This window comes from Enhydra lutris, unplaced genomic scaffold, assembly GCF_002288905.1.
Source record: "Enhydra lutris kenyoni isolate GAN:26980312 unplaced genomic scaffold, ASM228890v2 scaffoldscaffold46, whole genome shotgun sequence".
Lineage (NCBI taxonomy): Eukaryota > Metazoa > Chordata > Mammalia > Carnivora > Mustelidae > Enhydra > Enhydra lutris.
Genome location: NW_019154130.1, coordinates 13,249,893 through 13,265,365, shown reverse-complemented (window position 1 = coordinate 13,265,365; position 15,473 = coordinate 13,249,893). Strand labels below are relative to the sequence as shown.

General features: G+C 46.6%; 1 protein-coding gene across 1 annotated transcript in view; it reads right to left on the bottom strand.

Annotated features, from left to right (window-relative positions):
* Positions 1 to 14,163, bottom strand: part of LOC111156461 (SDS3 homolog, SIN3A corepressor complex component) — a 33,767-nt gene extending 19,604 nt beyond the window's left edge. Inside the window, exons 1-6 of the mRNA XM_022517378.1 lie at positions 13,881 to 14,163; positions 11,724 to 11,793; positions 9,322 to 9,377; positions 7,551 to 7,622; positions 4,446 to 4,465; positions 3,016 to 3,172 (exon numbers count right to left, since the gene is read on the bottom strand). Coding sequence (XP_022373086.1) covers positions 3,016 to 3,172; positions 4,446 to 4,465; positions 7,551 to 7,622; positions 9,322 to 9,377; positions 11,724 to 11,793; positions 13,881 to 14,022 — 517 coding nt within the window. The 5' untranslated portion in view covers positions 14,023 to 14,163. The remainder of the gene's footprint in view (positions 1 to 3,015; positions 3,173 to 4,445; positions 4,466 to 7,550; positions 7,623 to 9,321; positions 9,378 to 11,723; positions 11,794 to 13,880) is intronic.
* Between the last annotated feature and the right edge of the window lie 1,310 nt (positions 14,164 to 15,473).

Here is a 15,473-nt window from a genome sequence, read left to right as displayed (position 1 = left end):
CTGTCTCACCCCATCTTTGCACCAAATCTCCAAAGCAGATGGTACCGTCTCCTTCCTAAATAAGAAAACCCCACCACAGAACCAAGTTCACGACAGGGTCAGGATCCGTCCACATCCATCAGCCTACCAAGGCAGTTCTCATACTTTCACGTAACACCTGGCTCGAGGGACATACTCAGGAAGCAGTCCTTTAACGTTATATTTGATATCATAATTTTGATTTTAGTATTATAAGTACTCATGGCTCCAGGTATGAATCCACTTATCTTCTAAGGGAAACTCACAGGCTTGATGAGGTCTTGAGTAACTGCCATAGGGGCCTGAGGGTTGGAAGATGCCCCAGAGAGGCAAAAATTTACAAAAGAAAATGAAGTAGTGGTTGGCGGGCTGTTGAGACAAAGGAGAAAAGGGAGCTATCCTCAAGACAGAAGAGGACAGATGGATAAAGAATGATAAAGCTCCCCACACTTGAAATCTTGTTAAGTTCACACTGATTAACTGGGTTACTTACCACCTTGGCCTCAACTTCAGAGAAAACTCACACTTGGGAAATTCCACCTATACCCTCACTACTCAGTGTGGTCCAGCGGACAGCATCAGCAGCCCCTGGCCGGCGGCTAGAAATGCGAGATCGCAGGCTTCACTCCGGACCCGCTGAAGCAGCAGCTGCCTATCATTGAGACCCCCAGCTGACTCACGCACACCCCCAAGGTGGGGGAGCACTGATCGAGAATCCACCCCGGTCTCCTTACCGACAGGACGCCTTTCCACCTGCACAACCCGCTGTCCTGAGTTCTTCTCAAGCAGCGTGGGCGGTGGAGAGAACCTTCCACTAACTCCCGCAGAGTCTGCGAATGCTTTCAGGGCCCTTCACACAAAGCAGATCACTTGATCCCCCCCCATTCCCAATGGGTTATTTGGTCTAAGCGTCCCATCAGACTCTAAATCAATGTTGTTTTTCGAGAGATCTTCACGTGGAACCAGAAGAAGAGATTTTACGAAAGATCTTTTCCGGGCAGAGCCAGGCAACGCGGAGATTGGGCATCAATCCACAAAGGTGAAATCAGTCAGTCAAGGAGAGGAATGAAATCAGGCCTTTAATCCAGCACCATAGCAGCACCATCTGTGGAAACGCTAATTATCCTTCTAGCTCCACTGCCTTTTCTTCCGACACTCTATCATTACCTTGGCACAGCTTTCCATACCAAGGGTACCAAATGGCTTGAGGAAGGACATCGGTACCTTTAATGCCTGTGGCTAGCTTTAAGCACTTGTGTAATCTATTTTACTGCGTTACAAATGACTTCCCTGCATTTATTTGTCTTTTCTACCCTGGCAGGCTCAGCCTCCAGTCACTGGGGAGGCCTCCTGTCCCAGTTAAGATTCTGGCTGCAAAACAGCCTGGCCAAACAATGTCGATCGCTTGTCAACAAGCAGGATGCAGAATCACAGGTAAGGTGAGGACAGCTTTCCCTGCAGATGGAAAGGGAGCAGCTATAAACTGACACTATTTCCCACTAGCCTAATGAAGACTCCTGAACATCTGGTGGCTCTAGCAGAGAGCGATGAGGCATCAACGCCAGAAACAGCCATCGTCAAAGAAAATGGTGTCCAGGTCAGAAAACAGGCAGGCAGACTGGTCCCAAACAAGGGAGCATCGTGCTAGCGGGCTCATCAACAAAGCGTGGCCACAAGAACAAGACGGTGCTGTCTGGAGATGCTATTTTAACATCCACTCTCACCAAAAAAAAAAAACATTTCTAAGCCGCTTGCAGAGGCCTTCAAGGAATTAATTCCTTCTGCCAAGTCTTTCAAGGAGAGAGATACCAGAAGAGAGATTTTTCAAGAATCAGACCCCCGCCCCCACCCACTTCAGACACACCACATTCTCACAGGTACATCATGGGGGTTGGGGCCAGACGTTTATGTCAATCGAAGGGCCGTGTTGGGTCACAGCACCAGAAATACAGAAGAGGAAATACTACTTCTCAACTCTTACTTTTTAAGTCCACCCCCAAGGACTTAATCTGAAAACAACGCATCTCTTATAGACGTCTGTTAAAACGAGACACGCCAGAGCTACAGCACCTTTTGCACATGGTAAGAGTGAAATGTGAGGGTGTGCAGAAGGCATGTGCTCACACAGCCAGGTGACAAACTCCCCACTGGCTTGTCTTGCAGTATTCACTGACAGAAATTTTGCCAAGTTCCAAAATACATAGTTCGAGCCACTTCCTGCCCTGCACCCTTCTAGGATTCATCAGTCTACATATGGCAACAGAACAGCCCATATTGTTTCTCCCTTAAACTTGCCTACATCCTGCTGAGTTCCCGTATGCGGATTACTAAAAACTAGAAGGCAAGGGAGGACTGGCAGAGTCTAATGTAACTTTACTACCTTTACAGGAAACTAGTTCAGTTTAGCTTACTCTTAGCTTACTCCTGCCAAATTTGTACCAACTCTGTCTGAAATGTTCACAGTAACACCTAGGGAAGGGATCTAAGAGCACAGATGATACAGTCTAACACCTTTGTTCTCACATCTAGGTCAAAGAAGACAATGCCTTTTCTGTAATTAAGGCAGACTGAAAAATACAAAGCAGAGAGATTCCTACCACCCCAGAGGCACTCGGGTAAGGCATCCATGAATGCCAGCTGACCCAGGAATTTGAATAAAGCGTAAGCCAGCAGTTGCAGCCATGACTAAAGGTCTACCATTCACTGAACACCTGTTCCGCACAGGGCACTGTGCTAGGCACTCACATTTCTGACCACAGTCCTGTGAGACAAGGTCTGATCAGCCCCATTTTGTAGAGGGGGAAGTAGGCTCAGAGACATTCAGTAGCTTGACTGAAGTCGCACAGCCAGTACCACACGGAGCTAGAACTCTGAGCCGTCGGGTCAAAACCCACCCTCCTTCCGGCTCACTCTGGAGAAGGAACACAGGCAGGACCGCAGCACCCCTCCGGGACCCACCCAGAGCTCCCGGGATCCCGCCCTGGGGTGCTTTTATACCTCCTGTCAGCTCCATAGTCAGCTTTTCATTTTCGATCATTTTCTTCTTCTCCTCTAGCTCAGCAATCAGGTTCTCCTTCAGCTCTACCTTCTTGTCTTCAAATTCTTTCACCGCTGCCTTCTTTTCTTTAATGTAGTTTCTCTCCACCTGTTCAGTCTGAGCGAAAGAGAAACACAGGCTAGGGCTCCGTGGGGCCCTTGCAACCAGAGCTCCAACTCCAAGCCTGACTCTACACTCGGGAGCCCAGAAAATACCTTTATGAGAAATGTGGGAGAGCGGCCCTCACACATGCACTGGCAGTAGTGAGACGTCTGGGAACGAGTTTCCCCATGAATGCGTAAAACTGAACCATACGACTTCTGCTTGTCTTTACGAGCGTACCCCTCCTTGCTACTCAGTATTTCCTCTCTCCCACCTCTTACACTGCATGGCTTCTATGTTAATAGAACTTAAGATTCTCAAAGACAAATTCTTTTAAAGCCACAATTTTGGAGGAAAACAGTATATTCCGGTTGTAATACCTACATTCAAAATTCATTGCAATTACAAAATACTGAGTCAAGGTGGCCCAAGTTACTGTATTTGTTGGTATTTATGCCAAAATGAAGATCAACTAGAATAGAAGATCATTTATTAGGTACCCCTGAACCCTCAAGTACTCAAACACTGAAATACCAAATAAAAAAAGCATTCATTTTTCAAATCTCACCATCGTATTAAGTGAAGAACAAGGCCGCTTACGGTGGGCCACAGCTGGGGATGCCATAATCCTGCGGGCTGTGACAATGAGTGCTGCACTGCCTTCAGAGTAAAATGGTGTCTGATAACGTGCTCTGTTAAAGCATGACCTTCTCACACGCCTGTGTGGCTCTGATAAAGATGGGACCTCCCCACACCTACACACTAGCCACCCCAGGAAGAGATCATCATCCAAGATTCAGGCCCCCATCTCTGTACCACCACACTATGCTTCACTTAGCAATACTTAGATGTCTGCTGAAGGAAAGCAATAATGTTAAATCCGTCTTTCCTACCGACCCAGACAGCTTCAGCTGTAAAACCTGAACCACTGAGCCAATTCAGAGGCTGGGCTGCATCAAGGACCAATATAACAAATTATTAGACCATTATAATTCAGACATACTCCTGGACGGCTTTAACGTGAGATAAAAGTCAACAAGAAAGCAGTGAGAGGCGAGCATCCCCTAGTGTCCTGTGACAAGCAGAGGCTATTCAACCTACAAATGAATAGATGGGAATTTCCAAATTGAGACCCAACATGTCCTTTAGTCAAACAGAAGAGTGATGAAGGCTTGCAGCTGGTGGCTTAACCATCCATTTGGTGACAGAAGGAAAGGTTCTCTGGATTGGGAAAGCAAGATTCCAGTCTCACAGAGGGCCTGCAACCCAGAAGATCCAAGGTACTTACTTCCAGCTGGAGGAAGAGCTCTGAAAGAGATAAAACGTGCAATTAGATTCGCTAGGCCGTGTCACCTTTCTAGACAGTGATGGTAGGATTCATTTAGAGGCACTAACTGCTTTCTAAGAGCATGGTAACGCAGAGCAAAATGTTTCCATCAGCAAAGTGTTGATATACATGAAGGGGAAGGATGGAAGAAACGCTCATGACTAGTTAAAATCTGGCCCCGAACAGGATCACTTCCAGCAGTTCTGCCCAAGGTCAAAAGCAAGCAGCAGGAACCAAAGTACCCCCAGAAAAATAACACCAAAAGTTATCCCCCTTCTTTCACTCAGTACCTACAGGGTAGGATGGGTCAGGAAGGAACAACGCAATTACTCCCGAAGCAGAGTCAACACTGATGTTTTTAAAGCATGTGTGAAGGTCTCTGTGTGGCAAGGAAGGATAGTTCCAGAGAACTCAGAGGGCAGAGGTTCTGAGCCCCCAGGGGCATTCTTCACAAGCCACGAAGCCCCCTCGTCTTGCCTCACCTTCACGGCAACACCCACTGGGTCTGAGTGCAATTCCAAGCTTCAGAGTTAACAGAGCCTCTCCTGAGGACCCTTCACTTGCCATCCGCCCCTTGGACATGTCCAAGCAGCCACCAGACATTGGTCACCAGCTTCATCACCCACTCTGTGCAGGCGACTAGCAGCTGTTTACACAGCAGCTCCCCCCACCACTAGATTGTAAGCCTCTCTAGAGCCAGTCCTTTGAACAAAATAGATCCACAGCATCTCATCTTTTCTGGGTGACGGTGGAGCTGCTGCCTACGTCACAAAGATTGCTGGGGAACCCACAACTCCAGGACGCATGGATTACATTTTACCACGGTCTCCTTCACAAATGTGATAAAGCCTATGGATCTCTTTCCCCCTGAAACAGCATCTAGGCACAGCCACAGGTAATTTCGTAGAAATTTGAGTTTCGGGACTCCAGATTAAGAATTCAGATCTCAATGAACAGATGCCGAATAAGAAATTTAGGGGCGTCTGGGTGGCTAAGTGGGTTAAAGCCCCTGCCTTCGGCTCAGGTCATGATCCGGGGGTCCTGGGATCTCGGACCCTGCATGGGGCTCTCTGCTCAGCGGGGAGCCTGCTTCCTCCTCTCTCTCTGCCTGCCTCTCTGCCTACTTGTGATCTCTGTCTGTCAAACAAATAAATAAAGTGTTTAAAAAAAATAAATAAATAAGAAATTTAACTGAGGAGCGGTGCCTGGCTGGCTCAGTCAGTGGAGCACAGGACTCTCAATCTCAGGGCTTTGAGTTTAAGCCCTATGCTAGGTGTGGAACCTACTTCAAAAAAAAAAAAAAAAAAAAAAGAAAAAGAAAAAGAAAAAAGAAATAGAAAAATAAATTTAACTGAGGAAAGGGACAAGTATTTTATCACCCGGAAGCCCTGATCATTCTGGCCCTGGCAATGGCTGAGCACTTGAGCCCAGGCACACCTAGACCAACACGCTCACTCCCACCAGTGCTTTAGACGCACAAATGAATTTGATGCATTGCCTATGTGCCATTCTTAGAAACCACCCTGCACCAAGTCAAAATGGCCATCAGCTCTCAGAGTAGTAAGAGGTCTGAGTTACAACAGCCAGGCACCAACACAACAGGAACAAGCGGGTTAGCTCTGTGAGAATGTGCCCTTTAAGGCTCAAGCTGGGACTCATTTAGGAGTTCTTCAGCATTTATACCTGGGGGTGAGGGGGCAGGGGACAGAAAATGTTTCTGAGAGAACCTGCAAGAACAGGACCGAGAGCGGAACTAAGGAAAACCACTCAGTACTCACGCAGCAGTTCTAGCTGCGGATCACGTCCATTTACTTTCCTTCTTGCCTCTTTCGCCAGTTCTGGGAGGTTTGTGTACTCCCCTCTACAGATGGGGAACCTGAGGTTCCAAGAGCAAACCTCCTTACAGGCACAAGATCTAAGGTGCAGAGAGGAGACCAAACCTGGGCCTTCATCCCTCCACGGTGCACCTTTCCCTGCTATAGGGGAACACTGGGAAGGTGGCAAGGGATTTCACCGATGTCCTGAGGAGGTGCCTTAGGAACTCAGCTCGCAGTGGGGGTAAGCTCAGGGGCAGCCAGGATGTGGACAGAGGCTATTATTTCCTTTTTCCCAGTGCCTCCCAGGCCCTTCAGCTCCCCTTCTGCCTGTTGGTGTACAAGGGACGTCTACTTCCCAGAGGATGGAACAGTTCCACCGATGGGAAGCTGGGAAGTCACCGGATCAGAAAGCGAGAGGACAGCAGCCCGAGGAATGGCACCCAGACCGCATCTGAAAAACGCAACATCACTTTCACCACTGCAGGGACACCATGCTGGCGCTCAAAATGCTGGCTGGCGAGGAGCTTCCAAATCGAACACTTATGACACATTCCCTGTAAGCCCAGGAATGCTTATGCACTTTGAACAGTCACATCTTACTTTGTGCATGATTCTTCATTTACCTCAGAAAGTTCCTTAACTTTTTCCACGTTTGGATGTCTTCCGTCAATGAAATCGCACATTTCCTAAAGTCAAGGACAATGTGTTCCGCTATTTCATGCTGCTCAGAGTTTGGATATAGCAGGTGCTCAACAAATTCTTACTGAATGAATACATTTGCTCTGTTACAGTATACTCTTCCCCTAAATGCTTGTAATACTCCAGGGGAAAAACAAGAACACCTCTTCCTCCCAGAGCAGAGGATACCAGAAGAAACGACCTTCCAGCAAGAGTGAAACAAGCTACCTTTCTTTCCCATGTAGCTCCTCTCATGGTCCACTCGGGAAGCCACGCAGACGTGAGAAAGAATGTGTGAAACCACTTACCCAGGGGAGCCAGGGAGCCTATTCTGTATGGAGCCACCACTAGTAAGCTCAACTACAGGCCATTCATTGGCCACTGGAAGAAAGATGAGCCAGTTTTCTACAACTGAAGCTTTAGAGTCTCTCTTCCCCAAAACTCTCCCCTCCCCCATATCTGAGAATATAGAATTTGCATTTTATACAACAGCTCTTATGGCCCCATTATACAGATGACCAGCAAAAGGACACCTGAAGATGATGTGTTCCCACCAGAGACAGAGCCTCACCTGCATTTCGGATCCTCTCTTTGTACTGCTGATCTAGTTTTTTCATCCTCTTCTGATATTCCTGTAACGTACCTGATTTTGAGATTTACAAAATAAAACGTTACTGTGAAAATCAATCTGCCCTACATTTCAGTTCCTAAAATTGCCTAGCACCAGCAATAACTGTTTTAATACCATCAGAGTAAATAAAACCAGGGAAAGGAACGTGCAAACAGAGCTAACTAGACTGGTTCTCAACCAAGGCCCCTAGCAGAAATCATCCCACCTAGTGGATTAAGACTCTGTAGCAAGTAACGCTTGCTAGAACAAGTGATGGGAGTGGAAAGGTACACGCTTCCTCAAGTGATTCTGATCACCAGCTGCTGCAGTTGGGAGTCAATGGGGCTCCCTTTTCGGAAAAAAGCTCATTCTCTCAGTAAGGCCCAGATCATATGCCATCCAGTAGGACTTTCTCTGCAACGGTGAAAAGGTCCTAGGTTTCACTGTTCAATACGGGAGCCACCAGTCATACATAGCTACTAAGCACCTGAAATGTAGCAAGTGCACTGAGGAACTGAATTATTAATTTTATTTAATTAAATTTAAATAGCCACACACGGCCAGTGACAATTCTGAAAAGCTCAGGTATAGATTTTTACCCAATGTCTACTCAAGTCATTGCCGTTCGAACATCAGTGAATTAGGAGAGTCAGAATTAATGTGGGAAGGGTTTCCTGATCGTAATTCATTAGGAGAGTATCTTTTTCAAAATCCCGCACTCAACCATGCCAGGTATGCCCTACAGACTTGCTAGAGTAGAATGTACTCCTTTCTCTGGTAATACTTCATTATGGAAAGGAAAAAACAAACAAACAAAACAAAGATATACAAATGCAATTCGTGGGAACCATTTTTCACTATTTAGCACAAATCAATGTCAGATGGGGTAGTTCAGGGAATATAAGCCAAAGCGTTGCTGGCCACAGCTGACCCTGAGCTCCCAGTGCACCCCGCAGGGCTAGACGCCCCTCACCACTAATCACATCATTGGCTTCCACTCTGTGCATTTCAAAAATTGGAAAACAAATTTAAGCAGGAAGAAGTGACACACCCAAGGTCAAATATCCAGGAAGCAGCACAGTAAGGATTCAGGCCCGCGACGGCCCTGAGAGCCAACGCTCCCAACCCCGTGCTGAACTGCCTTTAGCTGGAAACAGCCCTGGACAAGATACAGTCCACTTTTAATACTTTTAACTTACCAAGCAAACCACAGAGAACACAATAAGGCTAATCCACAGCTCATCGGCATTTAGTTTAGGAAAAAATGGTGCAGTTTCATGTATTCTTTAGCAATCTCTCTCTCTAGCTTTAGGCTCACAGCGGTTTTCAGCTCATGCTCTTCAAAAAGCCCTAAGTGAGGGTCCAAAAATGTTAGAAAATCGCCACTCTCCTGACAGAAGATAGCAAAAATTTTAAATCACTCCCCACAGGGGTGTTAAATACACAGACTTCGAAGGCTTGGGATAGTCAGTGTATTTAGAAACAAAGGGTGAGGTGCGCCTGTGTGGCTTAAGTCGTTAAGCGGCTGCCTTCAGCTCAGGTCATGATACCAGGGTCCTGGGATCGAGCCCGGCATCGGGCTCCCTGCTTGGCGGGGAGCCTGCTTCTCCCTCTCCCACTCCCCCTGCTTGTGTTCCCTCTCTTGCTGTGTGTCTCTGTCAAATAATAAAATCTTTAAAAAAAAAAAAAAAAAAAAAAAGAAACGAAACGAAGGGTGAGAAGACACACCAACCTTCCTGCAGCTGCTGCAACTGTCTCTTGAGGGAAGCCAGTTTATCCTGATACATCCTGTGAAGAGAGACAACGAAAGCCGCACTGAGAGACAAAAGCATTCAATACTCGACTCCAAAATAATCTACACACGGGGACCGCCTAGGCGGTTACCGGAACGTTATTAACGTCCTTTAGGAGACAGAGAAAATGGAAGCCCGCCAACTGGTTTAAAATGTACCAGCAGCTAATGGGATCAGAAAGGGACAAGGATTCTGTGTTCTTGAATTATATCCCAGTTCTGTAGACTCTCCTGTATTACCGCACCTTTAGAGAATCAGTCCAAAATCTACAAAAATGAAGACACGCAGATTTTAATAAATAAAGGACAATGATAAACAGGCAAGAAGAAAAAAAAAAAATCTAAAGCGTGATCCCATTTCCTTCTGGATTTAGAAGTATAAATAACACACATGAAAACGTAACAAAGGCATTAACACAGCAGCTCTTCTACCAACTCTACAATTTGATTATAAATTCTAAAGGAGTAAGATTATGCCTTTGGCACATTTTGCTATGTAGATAGCATAGCTGTGTAAGCACCAAGTTAATAAACCTTCGTGTCATTTTTTAAAAGCACTACTCTTTTAGGATCAGAAATAATAGTTATTCAGTAAGAAAAGTTAAAATGCAGGATTTATTTGCAGCCCCAGCTGGATGAGAACACACAGCACACATAAAGCAAAACCACCTAGTGTGTTATTCTCTCCCCCACAACCCACACCAAATGGATTATAAGCAATTATACACTCTGACAAGTCTGTTTTGTTTTGTTTTGAAGATTTTATTTATTTATTTGACAGAGAGACAGTGAGAGAGGGAACACAAGCAGGGGGAGTGGGAGAGGGAGAAGCAGGCTTCCCACTGAGCAGGGAGCCCAATGCGAGGCTCGATCCCAAGACCCTGGGATCATGACCTAAGCCAAGGCAGACACCCAGTGACTGAGCCACCCAGATGCCCCACAACAAGGTCTGTTTGAATGGTGGATTCCATAAATGAATCAACAGTATTTTTGCTTCTACCTGAAAAACACCAATTTTACAGTGACAAAAACAAGATTTGCAACCTGAACGAACACTGTCCAACAAATAACAGGCACAAGAGCTTTTTGACTGCTCCAGTAAGGGCTGTAAATACAACTGAACTATTCACACAGACTGAGGAAAGAGTTGGCAGAATCTGGCAATTACACAGGTGGTCTGATCAAAAGATCAATGAGAATTCTGATGTACTCTCAACACTCACCTTGAATCACACAAGGAATTTTAATAAAAAATTTTTCTGTATCCTATATTGAGGCACATTCAATTAAAAAAAAAAAAATCTCAAAAGAATGCTTATACATGCCAAACAGAGAAAACAGATGTATCAACTGCACACGATAGATCAGTATTTAGAACCCAATGTATTCAATTTCCCACCACACCGAATGCAGCAAACAATGCCTTTGACTTCTGAGCTTGTACTGAAAAAATAAACAAGCAAACAAATCAGATTTGGTAAAAGGAAAGGTATGTGGAAATGGTTCAAGGTAAATCAGTAAAAAGCCTGAAGAGAATAAAAATAAAGACCAAGCACAGTTTCAGGAATGAAGCTGTGAGAAAAATCACATGAATTATTAAAGTAATCCTTCTTTACGCAGCATTGGTGGAATTTAGCTGAATTACCCCTTTGGGTTCCAGAGCCTGAAAAGGAGAACAGAATCCAGACGATGGTCACGAACCACTGGCAAAATAGGACCTACAAAAAAAGGAATGTGGATCATCTAGTTTAAAGATGAAAGAATTTAAAGTCAAATCAAGAGCCTCAAAATACATTCAACAAATACTTCTGAGATCTATTTTATACAGTCTTCCATCTGTGTTTAGAATAAAAACGAGTGGTTCTGGTTTCTCTAGGCACAGTTAGAGAAGACTTGGGGCAGGATGTGTGACCAGAGGAAAGGGCACTGGAGCAGGAGTCAGGAGCCCTGCTCTCCAGTCCAGCTCTCCCTGAGCTCTCTAGGCGCCAGCACACCATCAGCTCTCAGAGGGGTCATTTCCATCTGAGAACCAAATAGTTATGACGCACCCTTTATCCTGAGTAATGGTTTTCACATTTAAACAAAAACATGAAGAACTGGGGAACAGTTCTCTCCTGATACGTGGCCTTATTTCCCTGGAATCATTTCCTTCAAGGTTCTTCCTAGCCAATGCTCAAAAGATTCTTTTAACAGGAAGACCGATTACACATGACAAATTTAAAGGGGAAACTGCACAGATATACTGGACTTTGGAAGCTCCCAAAACCATACACGCAAGGTCACTGTCAAGATTTACTTGTCAATTCTGTATTCCAAGCAAGAAATATAAGAATCACACTCACTGTTCCTTCATTTCTACATAGTCCTCTTCATCATGCTTTGCCAGGTCAGTTTCACTAGCATCTTCAGTGTCTAAGTAAAATCAGGGAAAAAAGGTTAAAATAATAATTCATAAAGATAGTATCACCTGACAAAGTGATACTTAAACTTCTGTAAAATCAATGCAGGCCCATGGGAAGCCATCAGTGAGAAAGATTACACAGTTACTTCAGGAAAGAAAAATGCCATTTTCAACTTAGACATGGCCAGACTTATGCAAAGAGCTGTCTTCGTCTCAAGTGCAACCAGAGAACAGGGTCCGTGAGACAGTCGTGGTCAAGGCTGCTACTTCTACAGAAGCCCCTCTGGCCACTCAGGAAACAGAGCTGTGTCAGACAGGACAACTAGAGGCAGCCGGGTCTTGCTCACTGCTCCAAAATGACCTAGTAAGTCCATTCTCTTCTGGTCCATGACCTTAACGGATTTTTACATCACATTTATCCAAAGGAGAACCCAAACCAATGAAGTGAACTCTAATAACTGAAATTATTTTCAAAGTTACAACTAAAGGGAGAAGAAAGGAGACAAGATGATAAAACAGAAAGTGTTTCAGAACACTTTAAACATTGTTCTTAAAGTAAATAGTGGAGTGTCTACATAATTTCAACAGCCCAGCTTGAGCAAGGATAAAAATCTATTCTGGCTTCGCAGCTCCCCCTTGTGGACATTAAGAGCAATTACAAGTGTCTCACATTGAAAATCCCTGGTGAAGGCCTATCTTCAAACGTAGTTCAATCAAACGCAATTAGTTCCTTCAACTTTATTACCTGCACATGTCGCTGCCTTTTTAAAGGCTGCTGCAGATCCAAATCCTCACAAAGCCTTCTCCTCTCTTTCAGTCATGAGACCTTCACTGAATTCCTGTCATAGGCCAGCCACTGTACTAGGCAGTGGGGAACTGAGATGAATAAAACCTATTCCTCAGTCCGGCAACTAGTCTAACCTTTTCCTCCACAGCCCTATATTCCACCCATATATTGGTCTCTATCTCCCCTTTCTTCTCCAGTGTTCCTTTTTTTTTTTTTTTTTAAAGATTTTATTTATTTGACAGACAGAGATCACAAGTAGGCAGAGAGGCAGGGGGCGGGGTGGGGGGGGGGGGGCAGGCTCCTTGCTGAGCAGAGAGCCTGATGCGGGACTCGATCCCAGGACCCTCGGATCATGACCTGAGCTGAAGGCAGAGGCTGTAACCCACTGAGCCACCCAGGTGCCCCTCCAGTGTCCTTTAATGGCTTTTTCCCCCCACCTTTCTCCTTCTACAGTAGCTCCTTCCTCAATCCTTCCAAAACTGTCTTCCTCACACTTGCCAAACTGTAAAGCCCAGTTTGAAAAGCCACGTTCTTGGAGGCAGTAATGATAACGGAAAGAACGTGGAACTGAAAACACAACACCTGGGCACCATTAAGCAAATCCCTATCTCCCCCCTGCCCCTGCTTCCCCAGTGTTACGAAAACATCTACTGAGTACCAGGCTAAGTACTTTATGCACATCTCATTTAATCCTCACACCTACGCTAGGAAGCCCCGTTACAGCCAGGGAAACTGAGGCTCGCGAGCTTAAGTAAGTTGTCGAAGGTCACAAAGCTGGGTTCAGTGAGCCAAATTTAGACGTAGATCTGGCTGATTCCAGGTTCCGTTCTTTTAAGCAACCTGACCTGCGCTGCCCAAAGCAGGGCTGGCTGAAGCATTTCCCCGGGGTGGAGGGTCGGGGAGAGCACCTGGAAGCCAAGCTGGGCTTTACTCTGATTCTCTCCGGACCTCAAAGGGGGAGGAGTACTCAAGATACTCAATGGAAGCCTTTCTCATTCCAACCAGGAAAGACCTGGGGTTCACCAGAGACGGCTGAGGGGAGGACATAATCTTCAAGGGACCTCCAGCTCTGACAGCAGTTCCCCAAGTCCCTCCTTCCCATAACTGTTAGGGTACGACGTCCCCGCAGAAGCCCCGGGCCCAGCGCAGGTTGGGGTGACTTCCTGGAGCCGCGCTCCTCCCGGCGGCCCCTTCAGCCTCCCCCAGCCCCGGAGGTCTCCCCGCCGGTCGTCCCGCCCCTCCCTGCAGCCCACTCACTCCCTCAGCGGTCCCACCCCCGCCCCGGGCTGCCGGGCCAGCCAGAGCACGCACCTTCATCCGACTCGCGGCCGCGGCAGCTGCGCTCGTCGTCCTCGGCGCTCTCCAGCTCTTCGTCCTCCTCGGGGTAGTACTCCGGGGCCGGTGCTGCTCCAGCCGGGGCCGGAGCCGGAGCCAACAGCCCCGCGGCGCTCATGTCGCCTCTGGCCGCGGCTGAGCTTGTCACCCAGCGACCGCGGCCGCGCGCCCTGCGGACTCGACGCCCGCCTAGCAGCCCCCGAGGGAGCCGCCAACTCGAGGAGCGGGAGCGGCGGCAGCCCCGGCGACCCCTTTCCCCTCTCCGCCAAGCTCCGCCCCGCGCGCCCGCGCTCGGCAACGGGGGCCTCGCGCCAGCAGCGACTTCCGGGTCGCGAGCTGCCCGAGGACCGCCTGACTCCGTCATCCTTGCGGAGGTGGAGAAACCAATGGACGCCCCCTTCGTCTTAACCTCGGCCCTTTCATCGCCGTCTTTAAAATCCTCAACGGGTAGTGGGGAGGGGCGGAGACAAGATCTCTGGAATTAGGCAAATCTTTGGACAGGCCTGGCCGCAGCTAGGACCCCGAAGCTCGCAGGCGACTTCTGGAAACAGACGCCAGGCGGCGCAAGGAGCCAGAACTAAAGCGAGGATCGTTAGCGACCTGAAAGAGGCAGAAGGGTTGAAGGTGGTCTCTCTCATTGAAATAGGTGATCATGATCCATCCCCTTTATGGGTTAGGAAACGCTGACATCTAGAATTTTCGTGATCATCCCCCAGAGCCTATCTCCTCCCCTAATTGGAGCTTTATTGAGAACTGAAAGGCAAGGATGCTGATAATTCCCTTCTGGGGTCAGTGAAAGGGTGTTTTCCCAGTCCCTCGGAGTCCTTTCTGTTTGTATAGGTATACTCAGTAAGGTCTTCTCCCGATTTTGCAGATGAGAAGTGAACATTTACCTAAAAAATGATAGCGTCCAGGCTGCCTTGTTTACACGATTATACCCAAGCGCTGTATACTACTGCTGCCCCATATTTTTTAGAATATTACTTTTTTAAAAGGTGCTTTCCCCTAACCAATAACTTGCTAACATCTCTCAGCTGAGCAAGTGGAACATTCTGCTTGCAGGAAGTTAATTAAGCTAACTTAAGGAAGGTGCTATGTGGAAACTTAGAAAACAAGAGAGCTGAATACCTGCATAAATTAATTCATGTGATTCCTTCTGAGTAGGAGACACTGTGTTATAAGCTTTGCTTAATGAACAAATTTAGGATGTCCCTTGTCTAGTTGTGGGTAGCAAGAAAAGGGGTAAAGAAAAGAGGCTATGATGTTTATTTGTCTAAAGTAACCCTGCCCTCTTTATGTTGCATCCCATTCTCCATAGAATAAGTAACTTACAAGTAATAAGGTTGAAAACAGATCTAAAAGCCAGGGTGGGCCCCAGTATCCTGAGCTTTCATGACCAAATTCATCTCTGAATGGGACCCCCGAGTCTTCTCAAAGTGAAAAAAAAATTTATTCTCATCCCATTTATTTTAACATTTATTTTCTACCTTGTCTTAATGAAAATCTTGGCTCTTTGTGGGAGATCTTTCCACCTAACAAAACCCAACAATTTCTAAAATGGACTGCTCC